Below are 20,849 nucleotides of genomic sequence, written 5' to 3'. Positions count from 1 at the left end.
TGGACATAACATCTGGTTTGCTGATCTCACAAATTTGCATTTAAATTCGTTATTGTTATTATAAACGATGGTTTTATCAATGAGAACATGACGTACCAAAAGCCTCAATGCAATTCATCTCTTGATTGTATTAGATAAATTAAATAAGACACCAGCTAAAAACATAGTCAGACATGAGAGTGAACAAAGCAGCGAATGGACAAACACACAAATCGAGAGAGCAATGCATGTGATATTACGTGTATCATGTATCAATCGATGTGACATCCACCACATCTACACATAAAAAAATATGCGGTCAAATCAAAGGAAGATTCGGTTATTCAGTAGTGTGCAGTCAAATTTAAACACTTTGCGGTCATATTTTTTATCATTTTTATAATTTTGTGTTCTAGAATTGACTGCAATTTACCGCAGTCATAGTAAATTTAACCGCACTCGCATAAGCGTCAAAATCAAACAATCAATTCATCGTGTACGAGTGTTAATTCATTATTATAAAACATTTACGTTAAAAATATTTTATTTTCTGTTTAAAAAATATTATTTTATTTAAAATAATAAAGAAGAACTAATATTTTTTATTATTTTTATCATTTTTATAATTGTGTGTTCTAAAATTAACCGCATTTTAATTCTGCGTAAATTGCGGTCAATTCTAGAACACAAAATTATAAAAATGATGAAAATATGACCACAATGAGTATAATTTTGACCGCACACTACTGAATAACCGCATCATCATTTGATTTGACCGCATAGTTTTTTTGTGTGTATGTACCACACTCAGTCAACGCACATCTAATTCAATGAGCAGCAAGAGACTACACAATAAATAAGCACACAAAAGACAACAATATCAACACCACCAGATCAGTGAGTAAAAAAACAGAATTCGCCTTTAATTCAGGCATATTAACCAAGTCACATTAAACTGTTGCTCAGTTGCGATTTAATTTCCGCGATGAAATGTTTTGTTATTTAATACACATCGTAATATACCAAAATTACATCAATTCTTAGTGGTTCGTGTGGATTTTTTCAAACATTTCAATAGATAAAGTTGTACGCTTTTTTATTCGTGTTAGTGGTGATGTTATTGTTTCATAACGTTTTTTGTGGATTTTTTTTCGAATTTTTCGATGAATAGGTTATCAATGAATCTTATGAATGGAATAAAATGGTTGAAATTACTTATATTGTGGAAAATTGAATCAAGTGAATTTCTGATGGATTTCAACGACAGAGTGTTTGTTCGGTGTATATTTTAAATATCTGCCGCTATAAATAGTTAGATTAATATTAAGTGTAACAGAAAACTTCGATTAATATTTTAAATAACCCAAGAGCGACAGCTATGTCGGAAAGTAAAAAAATGTATATCCAGTCCGTAAATTGCTTCGTTGCTAATGTATATACACGTTTATCGTTGTCAGTCATTGGTTCCATCAACGTTTTCATTAAATTTTCATTAATTATAATCAACGGTTGATGCATGAATTGAATAATAATTTTCCGCTTATTTACGGCAACGGATTAAAGCGAACCAATGCATTTAACTTTGTTGTTTGACTTTCAAATCAATACAAATTCATATTTGTGTTCAGTTACGTTTCGACACTTCAGCACCGCTCATCTCATTTTATCGCATCGATTTTTATCGATTCATAACAAACCAAGTCAACGAGATTCACATTGAACTGATTCTGGTTAGCATCACCTATGCGCCTCCATTGATACAAAGTAAAGAAAAAAAGTTTTTCACCGGTAAAAACATATAAAGTAATTTTCATTTTCTGAAAATTCCAAGTACGACCCGCAGCGAAAATAGAATAATAAAATTCACTAAAGTGTATGGAGCAACTTTATTAGTTTTTGCACAGTGTTCTACTTACGGAATTTGCATTTTATAGTTCAAATAGAATTTTCACTGTTGCATTCGCTTGTTGTTGAAACTGAAAATTGTTTTTCTTGCATTTTCTCTTGTGTCATTTTCTAGTTTAACATTTTCAATTTCACCTCTCTCTATCATCATTCAGTCTTAACATCCACTTAATATTACCATCTGATGCCATTCAATTTTCTCTCCGAATTTCAATTTTATATTATCTATTGCGTTTTTTTTTTTGTTTCATAAACTCATTTCATCTCTCCCTACGTACTCATTTTCCGAAAGAGCATCATTTAACTAATTAATAGCAGACGGTAAACAAGTTTCAGGAGATGCAATATTTACCTCGACTTTAGACTCATAATTCGACTGACTTTTTTATGGGCCAGTATTTTCTATGTTATTTCAATTTGAAGTTTTAAAGTTTAAATCAGGGAGTAGAAAACACTATCGCTGTATTGACAGTGCCTAGTTACAATTTGTACACATTTCGATTGTGTGATGACAACAATTTTTGTGAACTTTAATGTAAACTTTACAAGAAGTACAAAGGGTCACATTGTTAACAAAAATAGTTGTCGCCACACAATCAAAATGTGTACAAATAATAGGCATTGTTAAAGTAATATTACCAAAGCGATAGTGTTTTCTACTCTCTGGTATAAATATTGAACTATCAATAAATCTATCGATATCAAAATATTTTCTGCTGAATTAAAATAATCTATGAAAATGTCAAAAATATAAAATCATTCGAATATTTTGCGTTGTTTTTCAATTGGCATTTATAAAAGGAAAAAAAAATCGCTCATAATTAATGTTGCTACTTTTGCCAATTGTGAGATAAGACATATAGAAGATATGCTGATGATAAAATTAAGCATATTATCAGAATCAGGTCCAATTAAAATTGTTTTGTTGTTGTTTTTAACGAATAGACTGCTACTCGTTGTAAGCCAAAATAGCTCGTAATTTCGCATTAATTCATTGAATCGTGCTGAATGTTTAAGATAAACAGAATATTAAACACAACGTTGAATACAGTTCACCATACTCACACACTAACATGTGGCCAATTTACTTTGCAGAGGAATTTTACGAATGGAATTAAGGATGAGAACGATTGCAGTAGCTGCGCTTACGTTGCATTTACTTTGTATGTGCCAGTGCATCGATATAGATTTGTTGAACAAACAAGCAACGTATGTTGATGCAAAGGTCGGAGAGTACGCCGTATTCAATTGCCCGTTAGATTTTCCGCAGGATATTGAAATACCATACATATTACATTGGAACAAAGAGGTGAGTATAAAACGAGAAACACAACAAGGTTGAACAATTTAATTAGGTTCAGTTCATTCAGTCGACAACCGATAAGAAAACCAATTTTCTTGGATACAGCATCTATTGAACATTTCCGTTTTTTAACGATAATTCAACTAACTAGCTTTAACTGGATCAAATAATTTATTTTTTTTATTCACGAGAAATTAGCTAATCGACGACAATCGTCTATTTTCCATTTCAATTACGTTCGAGCCCATATTGAATTTCGTCGTAAAAATATTTTTACTTTTTAGATTGAGTCGGGTATTTTTGTCACTTACTTCAATTGAACATGCTCAATTTACATTGGCCATGTAATTCACGTGTAAATGTAAATAAATTGGATATTACATATTTTGTTCGGAACAGTAAAATTTTTCGACTAAATCCAGAGAGAGCAATTCGAACCAGAATATTCTGAAGGTTTTTCAGATGAGAAAGGATTTTTTTTAAAAAAACAGCAACGGAAAGATGCAATATCCGATGATTGAATTGGTCATGCGATACTTCTCACGTACGAACAATGTATACCATTGTTAATATGTACGCAAAAAATAGGAATATTTTGAATAAAACATCCTTTTAATTCATTTGAAGTGGTCAAATCGAATTTGAACTTGCAATCGTGTCCGAATTTCAAAAACATTTCAAATCAACTCCGAAGCATTACGCAATTATTACCGTGATATAAAGCGATTGTACAATAGATTTTAAAGTTCGATGATGCGAAATGCGGACAATTGTTTTCGGTGAAAGAGAGATATTGGGCCACCGCCTTTTGATTAGTTTCGAATGTCATATCAGAATAATTCTATACGAATTTAAATAAAACACTCATCGAAAGAAAGAATAGATAATTGTGGGTTCGAACAACAGAACCGAATGACTCATAAACACTGTGGCCAATGAGCGAATATTATATTAACCATTTGTCAGGCAATAATGAGCCTGCGAATGCAAACAATTACACTACAAGCAATGAATGAATCGTCAATTGATTTAGCTACTTCGTAAATGCTACACAGAGAATGATAAAGTTCACACATCACTGAATTTGGTGAAATAGCAAAATATACAAAACACACAACACTTGCATTTAATTACAAGTGCGCGCCTATTTTAAATTTTATTAAGCAGCAAGAGTCAGCAACATACACACTGTATGTGCTAGATGAGCGCCTCATTTGACCCGTTTCACACATATTTTTTTTTAATTGGTTAATGTTGTGTAAATGTGATGACATTCACCAGACTCTATGTGTAATCTGAATGCTAAAAACAGTGTTTTGCATAGCGAACTTTAACAAATGACTCTAATCAACTTAATTATCAACATTTTTATCTTGTCATTTTTTCTTTCGTTCTTTTGCGAAACACACGCATGTATTTGGGTTTGATCTGAATTTAAATGTAAAACTTTATTATTTAAGGGACACAAGGCATTTGCATGGTATGATGGAAAATTGTCGGCCGCAGATTACTATGTGGGACGTGTAGCGTTGCTGGATAACGCCTATGGGTATGGACGTGCGTCGGTGAATTTAACATCAATTCGCGAAACTGATTCTGGCTGGTATGAATGAACGTTTGCAAATTGGACATAAAATACAGATTCAATCGCATAAAAATTCTCTTTTATGTTTTTTCACACAATTTTTAGGTATGAATGTCGTGTTATTTTCCCTAATCGTACACCTAGTACAAGAAATAATGGCACATGGTTTCATTTGGCCGTTGAAAGTGGTTCGCTAATTAAAATTCCGCCGATTAATCAAACGGTGATGGAAGGCGAGATGGCATTCTTTCATTGTGTAACCAAAGAACCAGAGCTATCGTTTGCAACATGGTATAAAGACGGCATCGCTATATCTGATTTAGATGACCTCGGTCAAAGATCCGTTATCACATCGGACGGAAGTCTTACCATAAATCCGACAGTTATGACTGATTTGGGAGAATATGTGTGCATCGTAAAATCGATTGAAAACGACGAACAACAAGCTAAAGCCTATTTGAATGTACAATGTAAGTGAGATGCTTTCAAGATAGCTATTTTCGGTCATTATTTGTCAAGGCATGACATTTTTTTTTTCGTTTTTCTTCAATATTGAAAGTAATTATAATTTATTTTTTCCTTTTGTAGATAAAGCAAAAGTAATATATGCACCGGCCGAAATGTACCTGCCCTTTGGTCGGCCTGCAACTTTAGATTGTCATTTTCGATCGAATCCACCGCTAACAAATCTGCGTTGGGAGAAAGATGGCTTCTTATATGATCCTTACAATGTTCAAGTAAAAATCGGGTGTTTTTAACCAAAAAAGAAATTGTAAATATCATTAATCAATTTAAATCATTTCCCAGGGAGTGTTTTATCGTCGAAATGGCAGTATTTTCTTCAATTCAGTGGATGAATCGCACGCTGGCCGTTACTCATGTAAAAAATCGACGTCGATCAATGTGTAATAAAAAATGTACAGTACATTTATTTATTTTTTTATTGATCAGGTACACCATATAATGATTTAGGCACTGAAGGCCCATCGACATTAATACGCGTGTTTGTACAACGTCCTCCTATATTCACATTAAAACCGAAACCAATTTACGTTCACAAACTAGGCGATACGGCTACATTTCAATGTGATGCAACAGATCAAGATGGTCAACATCGACCGATTATCCAATGGCGTCGCAAAGACGGTATACCATTACCATTCAGTCGTACAACAATCGAAGGCATCAATTTTGTAATCGAAAATATCAACGAAACGGATCGAGGTAATTATCAAAAAGATGCGGATAATTCGGTCTTATCAAAATGGATTTTTATTTAAGATGTTTATGAATGTATTTGGAGCCACCCGGCTAATATTTCGTTGTTTTTTGAACACCAATTATCAAAAATTGAAAAATTTAACTATCTCTTGTATATTTAACTATCTCTCTACCCAGGTATTTATGAATGTGTTGCCGAAAATGAGGCGGCAAGAATCACTGTCGATTCTGAATTGTTGATTGAGAATGTTGCACCTCATCCACCGTACAATTTAACAGCCAATAGTACTGACACGTCAATTACGTTACGCTGGGAACCTGGTAATTTTGAATGAAATTAATCAGCGTGCATGAATAAGATGGTTTTGATTGAATTGACAATTTTAGGGTACATTCGACCATATTTGGAATATGTGGTTTGGTATCGATTGGCCGATGCCACCGAATGGAGAACATTAAGAATGTTGACACATCCACCGGTTCGAAGCTATGAGAATTTTAATAATCAAAATATGCACGCAACCGTTACGAATCTCGAACCAGGACGAGAGTATGAATTCATGGTACTCTCTCAAGAGTAAGTTTTTTTGTCTCGCTAATCATCCGTCTGACATTTCTCTGCATTACAGTCTATTATTTTCAATATACATAGTAAAAACTCATTTTTTTTTTTTGAATTTGTTTAGAATATATAGAAAATCTAAATTCAATTAATGAAGGACCCAATGAACACTTGTTCTAAAAAAATCCATCCTTTTTCTTGTGATTCAAAACTCTATTGAATTTGTATATACCTTTTTTTTATTTCAGTCGTTCATTCGATATTTGTTTTAATTTTAACCTTTTTTTTTTCTTTTTTTTTAGTCGGTTTGGTGACGGCATGTTTTCCAAAACTTTTAGATACTTTACAAAAGGTTCGTTTACACCTATTAAAAATTAAATATTAATATTATTTTTCGAATTTATTTTGTTGTGAATAAAATTACATGTTTTTGTGTTTTAACGTTGACTGATTTCAATGTGTTTTGATTTTATTTTTGTTCTGTGTTTGTGCTGTGGAAATTATTCAAAAGAATTCTTTTGTAGAATATGAAATTGGTTCAATAAAAAATTGCTCAAGTGGCCTTACGGCGCTGAATGATTTCGAAAACATTTTCCTTCTGAAATTAAATGTGGAGGATGCACATTTTTCTTTTGAAAGATAAGAAATAAATTGAAACAAAGAAATTCTTTTGAATGAGCGTTCAATTCCTATCAGGTTTATCCTATTTGAATTCCATTTTTTTTACATTTTGGCTATTAAATTGAAATTTTTTAAAATATTCCCTTTCCATTTTCTTTTCCCTCAAAAGCATCCGAATACTTCACCGACGCTCCGGATCAATTGAATGAGCCAGTGATGCACTTTGCACAAATCGGTCCGCCACGAAATTTAACGGTTCACCAAACTGATGCAGGCGATGAATTTGTCGCTTCATGGTATGCACCTGAATATGGCAATGAAACGTTACGCGTTTATGTTCTACGATGGTTCCGTGAGCCAGGCCATTTTCTAACCGGCACAGCCGAAACTAGAGAAACATATTACAAAGGTAGTTATTCTATGCAGTTTTATAATTTTTGTTCTATTCTTCTTCCCGTAGTTCGTGCACGGTACATTGCTTTTATTGATTTTTTGCAACTTTTTTTCGCTTCACAGTAAGATACCTGATGGAGAACGAATTATACAGCTTCCAAGTGTTTTCGCTGTCAACGACGGACTATCAAGCTGGCAGTAACGAGTTTGATATTCGCATACCACCATATCGTATCCGTATGCGAGTAATAGCCATTTGCATTACACTGATTATATTATTTATGCTGGTTTTTGCTGCCATTTTTATCTATGCAAAGAAACGATGCTTCGAACCGTATCCGGATAATGATGAGAAATTACAGAAACCATAATTAAAGCCAATGTATAATAATGTAAATGCAACAATGTTGTTGTAGTCTTAATTAGTTCATAAAATATGTGGTGTGTGTGTGTGGTGCATTCTTTTTCGTTTGATCCGTGCACGAAAGACAGAGAACAAATAAACGAAAGACAAATCACATTGAAGCACGAAAATCTCCTAATTATTTTTGCGCACTGCAAGAGCATTTCACTTATATGCATTTAAAACGCAATTTGTTAAAATAATCTCTATTTTTGTAATTGTTTAATTTTGCTTAATGTTTTTACGTCTCCGACTTCAATTATAATGTTAAGTTGTTAAGTTGATAATTTTTTTGAAGATGAAAAAAAAGGACAAGTGCTTTTCATACTGAACCTCATCATTGTGAACCTCGAAATAAAGTAATTTGTAAATAAATTTCAAGCTGTTGTTTTTTTTTCTCGGTTGCACGAAATAGACTCTTGTCATTGTTATTCATTTTACATTCGTTCAGAAATTATCAAAAAAGATGTGTGATTTATTTGCTTGCACTAAATGAATGACTTGAATGACTAAAATAAACAAAGGACTGAGTTCAAGGTATTGATGCGAAGTGTCAATTCAGGTGATCCACTTTAAGCCGGTTCACATTTTTAACATCTTCCCGCCCCTGAACGCAGTGAGGATTTACAATTTTTGTATAAAAATAATGCCACTTGGTTTCTTATTATAGAATTAAATTCAAGAAGAATTGCTGCTCAAAATCAAATAAATTAACTTAAAAATAAAGAGGCTTACGTACGCAAGCTGACTTTTCCGCATGGAACCGAGATTTTGGGAATAAACAGAAATGATGGTCTATGTATGGTTGCAGTAACTTAAATTACCGTGAAAACTTGTGAATATTATTTTCTTATCATACTAAGTCTAAAGAAATTTCAATCCAAAAAATAGCCTGTTCAAAGTTTCACATCATTACAGTACCACAAAGGCAAGTCTTTCATACAAAAATGAATTTTTTTTTTCGATTTTTGTATGAAAAGTCTGTGAAAAATTGATTGCATCTTAAAACTAACATCAGATTCGGGTTTCTCCCCCCACTACACATTCATTCAGCGTTCAAATTGAAAGAATATCATTTTAAGGCATTTTTCTCATAAGTGCCTCTTCACAGTCTAAGTTTTACATCGATCAATCAATGTCGTTGAAAATTTGACCAGATCTATTCCTCGTAACGCCCAATCATCCCGAAAAGTCAGATTTTGAATTTCATGTCTGAGCACGAAACCATCGTGTCACCAAAATGGTTGAAAAATGATCAAAAAAGTAAAATGTATGGATTGTGTCCATTCGGACCCAAAAAAATTACACCGGTCAACAGATATTGCTCAAAAACTAATCAGCACGTCTCCTAGTAGTCCCAAATCATCCTGCAAAGTCAGAATTTGAATTGAGTTTTTGGAAAAAGATTTATCGAGTTAACAAATTTTGGCAACACGCCACAGGACACAGGACACAGGACACAGGACACAGGACACATCACACACAGCGACGCACATTAATATGCCCCAAAATCATCTCCAATCGTGTTTTCTACATTAAATATGGATAGAAAACATGTTTTGGGATGACTTTAATTTTTTGGCCTAATACAATACCTTCCCTACACTAGGTGTGCGGAAAAGTAAAATGGATTTCAGCTCATCGAGTCTGTTTTCCCTGCACTAACTTAACCTAAAAAATCAATGGATGTTCGTTAATTGCTGACGCTAAAATACGACGATTTGGATTCTCCAGATCCAGATCTGATTGAATTTCACTTTCACGGCAAACACATACATCGAATCCTTCGCTGAGCATGAGATTTTTGATCATTACCTTTAATGCAAATTCATTGGTTTGATTGGTTGAATTCGTTTCTTTACTACGCACCAAATAGACTTTTCCATATGTATATACCTTATATTTATTACATCAAAACCTTCTAATTTTATTTCTAATTTTAAGCAATCCATTTTTCTTTTATTAAAATTAGTATACGCTATCTGATATACGGCGTATGAAAATTATGAAAATGGATTTATTGTTTTATTTTATTTAAAATATTTTCATTTATACGTTTCATTGTTGTTTCAAATTTTCTGTTCGCCATATGATACTCTTTTGTTCCACATTTGATACAACTTGTTTAAAGCCAATACGACTTCAGTAACGCGTATTAGAACATCATCGCTGCTTTACGGAATATCAGCCGTTGAGTTCACTTCTAATGGATGTGTTTGCTCACAGTCATACACAGTCAAAGAAAGTTCACACAAAAGAGAATGAAACATTTACATATGGCTACTTGATGTTTTTTGACCATGTCGCAGTGAATTCTACTGCTGATATTCGCCAAAGCAGGGAAGATGTGCCGAGTATACAGTGTATACGAAGCGTGAGTATACGAAGCGTGAATTCTTCTAATATGGGTAGTAAAAGTCGTATTGGCTTTAAACGAGAAATATCAGAAAATTTGAAACAACGATGAAACTTATAAATGACAATATTTTAAATAAAATAAAACAATATATCAATTTTCCTAATTTTTTTTTTGTTAATTTTTCAAATGTGCATTAAATAAAAGAATCCCAAAAAAGTAATACAATAAAATGACTCAAGATGACACCATGCTGCTGCGCAGCAGAACAATAAAAGGACGCAACCGCTTCGTAGAAAACTTACATTTTTTAATTTAATTTCAATTTTAATTTAGTTTTATTAATAAAATAAAAACAAAAATAATGAGCCGTCATTAGGTGCAAAAAATAGAAATGTTATCCAAAGCGGGTCGACCTTTATGTGTTATATTGGTACTGTATAGGCGTATTCAATCATACTAGCCGCTGAGTGATTGAAATATAATATTTATTTTTTTACATAATTCGTCACGACATTAATTTTTTTATCTTTTTTGTTCACATTCATAGTGTTTTTTATATTTATAAATAAATAAATCTCGTACAAAATATAATAATCAATATATACTTTGCTTGACAGCAGATTTCGATAGAGACAACTAATGACATTTGAAATTTGACAGCTTGGCCACAGTTTGGACCCGGTGAAAATATATACACGTAATAAAGTTCATTCCATTCATGTACGAAAACAAATTCTTATTTTTCTTTTGAAGTGAAATTCTTCTACACATTTTTGGGAATTACTCACTAAATCTGTGTAGAAGAATTTTTATAATTACGGTTGTTTTTATGGAAAGCTTTTTCGAAATTTCGATAATCATTCTTTTTTGAACAATTTTCACTTTTTTGTTCAATAAATGCCCGCCAGATGTCGTATCGAAATTTTCAAGACATTTTTGGAAATCACAAATTAATCACTAAAATACTGCATTATTAATTTTTTGAAATTTTGTTTTGTTTCGAATTTGTCAAAATTTTATTTATAGACTTTTTGATGAATAGGCTTTTTCAAATTTAGGCCTGTAACTTTTTTTCTGGTGAGTCACAAATCCTAAAAATTGCGTCACAAATTTTCACTAATTAATCACTAAAATTCTGTGAAGTTTGAGCCCAATCGGGTACTTTGACCCCCTGGGTAGTGTGCGCCCTAAAATTCACCGCAACGAAGAAGATATTGTTTGGAGGATGCAAATTCCATGGACTTTTAACGAATTCAAATCGTAGAATGCCGATGGAAATCAAAATCAGCGGTGAATGTGTAAAAATTCAATGTGAACAGCATTGCACGCGTAATGAAGCATACGATTTAGAAATTAAACTGAAAAATCCAATCGTTATTATACCAGAAACATTAAATTACATAAAAAGTCGTCCGCCCTGAAACTTTTGAATGAAAAGTATGTCGAAAATTATTTGTATCGCAAAACTAATATATTATTCCGTTTTCTCGTATGACACGAGACATGACACTTCACTCTATCAACCAAATTCTCTCAAAGTCTAATGGTTGCTATTCTTCGGCACCCCCAATCATCCTGTGAAGTCAGATTTTGAATTACTTTTCTTGTTTGAAAGTTATCGTGTTAAGAAATTTTTCAGGGTCCAGAGTACGCACAATCGCACATGCATTCGGACATCGAAAAAACGCTAGATTCGTATTCCCTGGCCCCAAAAACACCCATAAAACACATTTTTGATGGGTGTTAATCTTTCGACCGATTCCAATACCTTACACACTAGGTGTGTGCGGAAAAGTAATAATTCTGATTCCTCACTGAGAATGATCTGGTTTTATAAAATGAATTTTGTACGAATTTTTTTTGTCGTGATCACCAATAATAATAAATGAAAAAAGATTAATCGAAATGCTATTTTTTGTTTCTGAACGTTAGTTATTCTTATATAAGAATAATGAAAAAAAAAAGATATTAGAATAATCCATTCATAGCTCCGCATTTACAGCATCTTGCATGGGTCTTCAAATCGTCGACTTGCTCCTGAAGATCATTGTTCAGATTCTTTAGTCCGACCAATTCTAATCGCAATCCGTCGATTTGCACTTGGAGGGGTTCCCTCTGGTCTTGCGTTGGCTCCCGATCATCTGGTAATATGGTAGCATCAATGATGTCTTCACCGTTCCCGTTCCGATTGTTATTTCTGTTCACACAGAAATTTTTTATAAAGAAAGCTAGATGGCATGTCGTATAAAATTTGGAACTAGATGACAATACATATAAAATTGTATTTGTCCATATGATCTTCATGTAAAATATCGTTTTTGTGTATTCTCTTTTGTGCGGATCTTCTTCAAAAGACAAACGAAGAAGAACCGCACAAAGGAGAATACACAAAAACGATATTTTGTATGAAATTATATCTATTGAATATATCGAGAAGAGAGTATGTTATTCAGCGCTTATGGCTGAGTAATGTATGAATAAAAACATACTCTCCTCTCGATATTTTCAATAGATATGAACAAATACAATTCTATACGGAGTGTCAACTAGTTTCGAATTTTATACGACAAGCCATCTAATTTTCATTGCAATATTTCTCTGTGTGTTCGTGTTGTTTGAATAATTTGATACCTTACCCGAAAATTTACCCGATGGCGTTTTATACAAAAGTTGTTCGGACGATGTTGGCGAAGTGGTGCTCTTTGCACCGATCTTCTTTCGCTTTGCATCGTTTGACGCATCCGATTGGAACGTGATTGGTGCATGACGTTTGTTCGAATACTAAATGGTAAAAAACATTTTTTGTTTATTTAAACAAACATAAAAAATCGGTCAAATATTGTCTTCTTAATAAGTTTTGTTAAAGCATCAAAATCCACGTACTAATACTAACCTAAGAAATGTTGTCTTTAGCGTCGCTGAGAATTTCATAGTTTTTATAAAGTTTATCAATATTATCGGCTTCGCTTGAACTCATTTTCATAATTTTAGTTGGATTTTTTTTTCAACAAATAAAATGAACTGATTTTTGGACGCGATAATATGCGAAAACTAAATGAAATAGTCACTTTTTTTTATCTTATTTATTTGTTAAATGTGTTTTTCATGTGTCTTCGGCCACAGCAATCGTCGTAATGACTTCGCTTCAGAAAATACATTAATTGCAGCCATTATGGACAACAACAGGTAGCGCCCCCTATCGCATATTTTCGCTTCGAATTTCGGATTTCAACTAATGACTGGGGAAATTGGCTCATATTTCGAAATTCAAATTGAAATTCACTAAAACAAAATTCTTCGCAAATAAAAATGCACAATTTCTGTTTTCAATATATATTTTATTGATCAAAATCCGTTTTTGTCTATGTTAATACTATAATTAATTGAAGAAAATAAAAACGATGTTGTTGTTTCTATTTAATTTAAATTAATGTTAAAAAAGAACGAATTTGAGCGTATTACCAAAAAAAGATTGTGTTTTATGTAAACGACAAATCCAAGTTAGGTGATTTTGAAATGGACTTGAATGCTATCAAACTAAGCATTTTATCGAATGCATCAAAAAATAAAATGTCTTACATCCTTAAGATGAACTTTTCCGCACTGTGATCCACAACATTTATTTATTACATATCTTTTACTGTAAATATGAATTCATGAGAAATCTGAATCTGACATTAGCTTTGCGATACAAATAATTTTTGATACATTTATCAATGCTTGTATGATATCGTAATGACGTGAAACTTTGCATAGGGTATTTTTTTTTTCACAAAAAGCTAAAATTCTGAAAGTTTGAAGAAATTTCAATGAATATTAGGGGTACTTCCCATACAAAATTTCGTTTTGGAGCAAAAAATCCAATATTTTTTCGGGAGGTAACCCTAATATGCATTAAAATTTCTTCAAACTCTCAGATTATTTTTTTTGTGTGATAAAAATAACCTGTGCAAAGTTTCAGCTCATTACGATATCATGGCTTCCATACAAAAATACAAATTTTTTGAAATTTTTGTATGAAAAATGTGTAGAAATATATTTGTATCGAAAAACAAACGTCATATTCGGTTTTCTCGTACCCAAAAACCCCCCAATACATATTTTTGAGTGTTTAAGTATACATAAAGTATGACTTTTGGAAGAAAAATTGAATTTTTCCCATGGATGCCCATGGGTATCACACTAGACATGACACTTCATAGAGTGAAGTTCACTCTATCAACCAAAGTCGCTCAAAATCTAATGGTTTCTATTCCTCGGCACCCCCAATCATCCTGTGAAGTCATATTTTGAATTACTTTTCTTGTTTGAAAGTTATCGTGTTAAGAAATTTTTCAGGGTCCAGAGTAGGCACAATCGCACATGCATTCGGACATCGAAAAAACGCTGGATTCGTGTTCCCTGGCCCCAAAAACACCCGGAAAACACATTTTTGATGGGTTTTAATTTTTCGACTGATTCCAATACTTTACCTTACATACTAGGTGTGTGCAGAAAAGTAAAATCTGGCAGGCTTAATTTAACATAAACAATCGAAACCAAACACTTTTCTGTTACCTTTAAACAGAGACATTCAGACGCAGCGGCCGAATGAAAAATTTCTAAAAATTATATTCAGCCGCCATGAAAAATTACATTCAGACGCGGAATCTGTAAATAAAAAATTAGTTTATTTACAGATCATTGTATCTGTATTTAAAACATTTCTTTATTTACAGTCATGACTGTTCATTCAGCCGCTGCGTCCGAATAGCAGCGGCTGAATATCAGGCGGCTCAATAACAGTAAGCCCCTCGAATATGGTACAGACGACATTTTATCTGTAATCGTAAATCTAAAAGAAGAAGAAACACAAACGTTATGTACAATTTTAAACTATTGTTTAATTTTTCTTAATGTTTTACGTCTCTGACTTCAATTATAATAATAACTTGTTGAGATGATAATATTTTTTGAAGATGAAAAAAAGACAAGTATCACTTGCTTTTAAAGTGCTCGAAATAAAGTAATTTGTAAATAAATTTTGAGTTTCAAAAAAGAGACTCTTTGTCATCGTTGTTTAATTACATTCGATAAAGAATCATCGAAAAAGATGCTTTCCCTTGAATTTCAAAAAACGACAAACCACTTCATCACGTTATAGCACAGTGAAAAAACCTTCATTCATAATATAATGTATTCTTTGTTTGTGTGTATAAATGTATACAAAAGAGGCCACAAATAAAAACAAATGCATTGCAACTAACGTGAAATGCAATTAACCACTTTAATTCAATATAAAGAGTTAACGAAGAAAATATTCCTTTGTGTGTTATTTATGCAATATCACGATGCCAAAACAAAACAGATCTTGATTCAGCGCGTGTTTCCAAAAGAGTGCCCCAGAATGAAACTTAATAAATGAATATTTTAGTTGAAGTGTTGAACAAAAACATTTCTCAATGTACAAAAGTGTACATTTTGTACAGCAAATCGTATGAAATAACTTCTGTGGAATTTTTTTTAACGAAAAAATATTAAGAAAATTCGGAGTTTGTTCAAATACCCATTCTCAGGCATTCGAACTCATCTTCGGTGATATTCTTCTTTTTTTTGAATGCGCAAAACCTGCATTCCGATGATCTAGCAATGAATGCACAATGTGACAAATGGGGTCTTCTTATCAAATCGGTTCAAAGATGTTAATACGTTGATTGCCGAGTTAACTGAACTGCAATCACACAACAAATATGACGTGCTTACAATTTGCAATTCATCTACAATGAACTATATGGAGAATTGGTGCAAACATGTTTAACAAAATACAATTTACAATTGATGTTCAATTCACACTCAGACTACTACTAATAATTTTAGGCTCCAGCGGAGTTTCTCTATCATGGATTGCAATTCAAACTCAAAATTTCATAATTTGTATTTATTTCACAGCTGTTTGCTTATCGTTGACCTAAATGTCATATGTATTGTATCCGATGCGTTCCATCAAATGAAACTGCCTAAATTCAACAAATTAAATACACCTTCGGCATAAAATGTAAATAGGTCCTTCTATAAAAATAATCAATTTCCCGGTACAAAATACCAGTTTTATTCAAATAATCACCGTACGGCGTACATACGAACGACAAACAAAAAAGTTGTCAATTATCAACTCGTTGTGTAACAAACAAGAGCCTGAATGGGCAATAATCTCTTTGTCGTTTGGTTGCATTGAAAGAATTTCAAATAAACTGCTTTTAAATTATTTTTGATGACCGATGACTAACTGCGCGCGATGTATTTCTGTTGGGATTTTAAGTGCACATGCACTTGCCAACATCGAAGTGTGTAGCGCAAATTACGAGTCATAAATATTTTAGGGATAGAGAAAAAAAAAGAATTATAAATGACCTGCACATGCAACACACAACCAACCGATATAACGATTAAATAACGGAAGCCGACTCCAAACAAAATGTGTCTGTTGACTTTGCATTCAATTCGAAAACATGGTCGGATTATTATTTTAAAAAGAAATGTATTTTGTTTTTGGTTTTGAATTTTGTCTTTGTCCATATTATTTTGCATAATTAAAATTTAATATCGTCTTAACGATATTGACATTTTGTGAATACAGATGTTATGGGGTGCATCACGTGGTTTAGTTTTTATTTACTCAAGTCATAAATTTGAAGAGTTTAATAGAAAAAGTTCATACGAATAAACAACATAGAGTGTAGAAAATTATTCTCACAGTAAGTGTAAATCAAATCATGTGTCAGTTATTTTTCTTGACATACAGTGAGTGCGATGAAAAAAAGTATGAGCAAAAAAGTATCACTAATTTGACTCTTGACGGCAAGCAACTGTATACAAAATGACAAGATCACGTTCGAAAAAGAAGTTGTTCAGCATATTTCTGAGACGGGAAAAAAACTTTATGAACCCTGGTATTACATGCAAAATGAAAAAAAAACAGTGCTTTATATGGCGAATGTCAGTAATTTAACCCAAAATTACTGTGAACGGAATGGAAAAGAGGTCGAATGAACTACGTGAAATGAGAAAAAGATTGACAGTGTTATTCATGTTTTCTTGAATATCCATCTGTAAATAGATAAATTGAATCATATAAAAAAAACGAGAAACTTCAACTGTGAGTGGCGTGTGCTTGATGATGATGATGATGATGTACATTTTAAGAGAATGGAAAAATATTTTAAACCAAAATAAATGAATGTTCTTTGAATTGAATACTGTATATTCTAACTTGAAGATTCATACCTTCGATTCAATTAGCGAAAGCAATACAATGGTTGCAAAAACTATTATTAAATCATGTCTAGTGTAGTTGAAATTCACGGTGCGCGGCACCAAGCCATTTATGAAGAGTCATTTCCGTTTTATTATATTGCCGGCCACAATCAATGCAAGAACCAAGAATAACGATTCAGTTGATGGAATCGAAAAGTCGTGAGGCGTGCTCAAAGAATTATAACATTCAATGGCTCATAAATTCTGTGATTAAAGCATGAACCGCATTGATCTTGGAAACGATCTCATTTAAATTGTATGAATGCTAATATCCAAAATGTAATTCAAACATGCAAAAGCCACCGACCTATAATAAATTCCATTCATTGCATAATTCGGTTCGTAGCGCTCATTTTGCTAGCTTTCCCTCAAAAAAATAGTTTCCAAATTTTCAATTGAATGTATGCCATATATGCAATTAACGAACAAACATATCAATATTTCATATAATATCGCGTCGCACGAGAATTGATTACAAAGTTCAGTGTAAAAACAGCAAAGAGAGAGAGAGAAAGAGAGAGAGAGAGAAAGCGAGCGAGCAAAGTATAATCAAACAGTGAAACTTGATACAAATATATACATTAATTATTTGTAGCCGCGAGAATATGTACGTCGGTGTATGAAAACGATGTAATTTTGCAGCGAATAAATACACACGCAAATTAAAGCGTGAAAAGAGTAGCATTTGTGCTTTGCACTGCGTTCAGCTGTTCGGCAGTATGGTTTTGTTGTTGGTTCTCGGTACACATGCACTTAAACGGCGCACAACAAACGAGTTCGCAACATTTTTTTCTCCACTCTGTTTTCATATATTTTTTGTTTTTATTTCATACGAAATAAATGAGCGAGTTGTATATGATAGCAACGACCGCGTATATATCTCGTAACAAGACAGCTGACTCTTTCCAATACACTCATAAGATTTGCCTTTGTTTGTCTCGCGTCATTATTTTCATTTCGTCCGTTCGTTCGTTCGTTCGTTTTACGCTCACATGCACAACCAACATATATTCGTAGTCAAAAAATGTGCGCTTTCTCTATAAATAGATATACGTCTATTCGTCTAAACAAAGCGACCAATACATGCTCATGCAATCGGGTTTTATTTTTGTTCTATCTCGCTCAGTCGCACTGAACACTGCAGCATAAATACGTTCTATAGTCTGTAGTTTTGTGTTACATTCATACATTCTTCTGCGTATTCCTTTGATTTCTTTTTTATTTCTTCCAATTTTTTTTTTGGTTTGCTTTCAGTTCGTATTAGATTATCCGTGTGTATTACAGGAGTATGTGCATGTAAAATCTCAGCCGCTCGGTTCTTATACTTTGTTCACTTGGTGCACTTATACATGTGTGACTTTTCGACTACACACACATACATATGTCCCGTCAAACATACTACAACCGATTTTATATTATAGCCATTGTTTGGTCTTTGCGATATGGATGAAACAACTGTTTGTTGGCTGAGTTTCAGTTCAGTTTTGTTTTGTATTTGATATCAGATGCACACAAAACCGCCAAACCACTGAATCCGATTTTATTTCGCAGTAAGAACTATACTATTTTGCGACAGAGAACCGAGTCTTCTTCGTTTTATTGTATTTTTACTCAATCGAATTCCACGCAAATCATGTGTATCGTGTGTGTTAAGTGTGGCACAGTGTGAATTGCATTCATATTGATGCACGAATATTTTACAGTGATTTTGATATTATAAGATTACTCAAACCAACACAAGACGGTGTGTTTTCTTTGTTTGAATTAAACATTTGATCAGTTTTTTATTTGATGATTTTTTGCTGTTGCATGTAGATGCACATTTTTGTGGAATAAAATGTGAATACTGTTCGATTGAATCTCAACTTCTCGAATTTAATTCATAAAAAACCCTATACAAAAGGTATTAAACGAAAAGAATTTAAACAAAGAAACGACATATACCGAAAACCATTCTAAAAATAAATGCTATATAAATCTCATAATAAAGCGGATAAAATCCATGATCACAATTGTCGCGTTAAAATATAAACATGCAGAGATAAATCATAGGCATTTGCAGCCAGCATATATACAGCCAGTTGGGCTCAAACGAACGAGAAACAAAACATCATTGTAAATGAACAAACAAGAGAATAATAGCGAGACCATCACATCTTAAAATCTTACTGCGAAACTTATTAAAAAAGACTGCTAAAGGAATAATGAAAGTGACGTGTATGTGTTTGTGTTCGCGTGTTTGTGCTTGAGTGTTGTGTCATTAAACTTTTAAAATTGAGCGTTAAGCCTCATCATCAAAATCTCACATTCATTCGTGTCCAACGCAAACCCTAATGATTGGTCAATTCTCTTTCGCCTTCTCTGTATCTTGTCCACACTATATGAGTCTCATTATCATAACATGGTGAATACATCGGAAATTGAAATTACATTTCAGGTAATTTATGTATTTATTGATTTTTACTTAAAACTGATTTATTCTATGCATTTGATTCCATCTCATATACGATTAATTCCAAATGAATCGATTCCAATCAAAATGATATATATCTGGTAATAAACAGAAGAAGAAAAAAATCATTGAATAATGTATTACTTTGTGTTTATTTATAAAAACCCAATCTATTTATTCCGAATATATTTCGGTCCGATAATTGTCGATTATTCAATACTCACTTCAATTTTCCCTGGAACAATACGGAGGTTATTGTTCTTTGTTTCTACAAAGTTTTCGATTCAAAATTAAAATTTTCGTTCTTTTTGATATGTGCCCTCAATTCGTAAGCAATTCCAATAAAGGCAAAATATGTATATGATCCTGTTTCATCTCTCTCTAAATATATTTTCTCTCTCCCTGTCTCACTCCATCTCTATATCTCTGTGTGTGTCTCTATCTTATTCGTAAATTAAATCAAAACAATTGAGAACACAAGAAGAGAAGAAAAAACGAAACAATAAAAAGGCCATTGAATTTATTTACAAAGAAGATAGAGACGGTATGGCAAAATATTCTTCAATTCGCATAAATTGATGGAATAATGTATGTTATATTCAAATCATTCGATAAATCTCTATTCAAATGATAAGAATAGTAATGAAAGAATAAGATGCATCGATTAAATTTACTGTGTTTCATGAAAAATAGATTGAATTTAAACGATGCATTTTCTCTCTTATTCTCTCTACTTCTCTAACCGGAGGACGAGTTTTTTTCAGACAATATAT

General features: G+C 32.6%; 2 protein-coding genes and 1 long non-coding RNA gene across 11 annotated transcripts in view; 2 read left to right on the top strand and 1 right to left on the bottom strand.

The window, feature by feature from the left end:
* The first annotated feature begins 840 nt into the window (after positions 1 to 840).
* LOC116341219 (protein borderless) lies at positions 841 to 8,263 on the top strand. 9 transcript variants are annotated; one of them, XM_031768150.1, is made up of 13 exons: positions 1,010 to 1,025; positions 1,151 to 1,258; positions 2,980 to 3,193; positions 4,648 to 4,790; positions 4,878 to 5,242; positions 5,361 to 5,509; positions 5,580 to 5,652; positions 5,724 to 5,996; positions 6,171 to 6,314; positions 6,381 to 6,570; positions 6,858 to 6,907; positions 7,346 to 7,585; positions 7,693 to 8,262. In XM_031768150.1, exons 2-13 carry the CDS (start codon positions 1,158 to 1,160, stop codon positions 7,938 to 7,940), a joined length of 2,190 nt encoding a protein of 729 aa, XP_031624010.1. In that variant the 5' UTR covers positions 1,010 to 1,025; positions 1,151 to 1,157; the 3' UTR covers positions 7,941 to 8,262. The 9 variants fall into 9 exon arrangements, with proteins under 9 accessions (XP_031624016.1, XP_031624013.1, XP_031624015.1 ...); XM_031768156.1 differs by lacking the exons at positions 1,010 to 1,025; positions 1,151 to 1,258 and adding an exon at positions 841 to 876; XM_031768153.1 differs by lacking the exon at positions 1,151 to 1,258 and having other exon boundaries at positions 910 to 1,025.
* A 3,945-nt stretch (positions 8,264 to 12,208) lies between these two features.
* LOC116341391 lies at positions 12,209 to 13,408 on the bottom strand. Its single transcript, XR_004201157.1, has 3 exons — positions 13,225 to 13,408; positions 12,968 to 13,112; positions 12,209 to 12,528 (listed from the first exon to the last, which is right to left on the bottom strand). It is a non-coding gene; the product is annotated as an uncharacterized LOC116341391 (long non-coding RNA).
* Positions 13,409 to 19,113: 5,705 nt separating this feature from the next.
* Positions 19,114 to 20,849, top strand: part of LOC116340640 (ATP-binding cassette sub-family G member 4) — a 32,006-nt gene continuing 30,270 nt past the window's right edge. The window contains exon 1 of the mRNA XM_031767232.1: positions 19,114 to 20,061. The gene's annotated coding sequence lies outside the window, so the exon portion shown is untranslated. The remainder of the gene's footprint in view (positions 20,062 to 20,849) is intronic.

This window comes from Contarinia nasturtii, unplaced genomic scaffold, assembly GCF_009176525.2.
Source record: "Contarinia nasturtii isolate CC-2019 unplaced genomic scaffold, AAFC_CNas_1.1 Cnas_scaffold_695, whole genome shotgun sequence".
Classification (NCBI taxonomy): domain Eukaryota; kingdom Metazoa; phylum Arthropoda; class Insecta; order Diptera; family Cecidomyiidae; genus Contarinia; species Contarinia nasturtii.
Note: the sequence above shows the minus strand (reverse complement) of the source record. Positions and strands in the feature narration are given on the sequence as shown.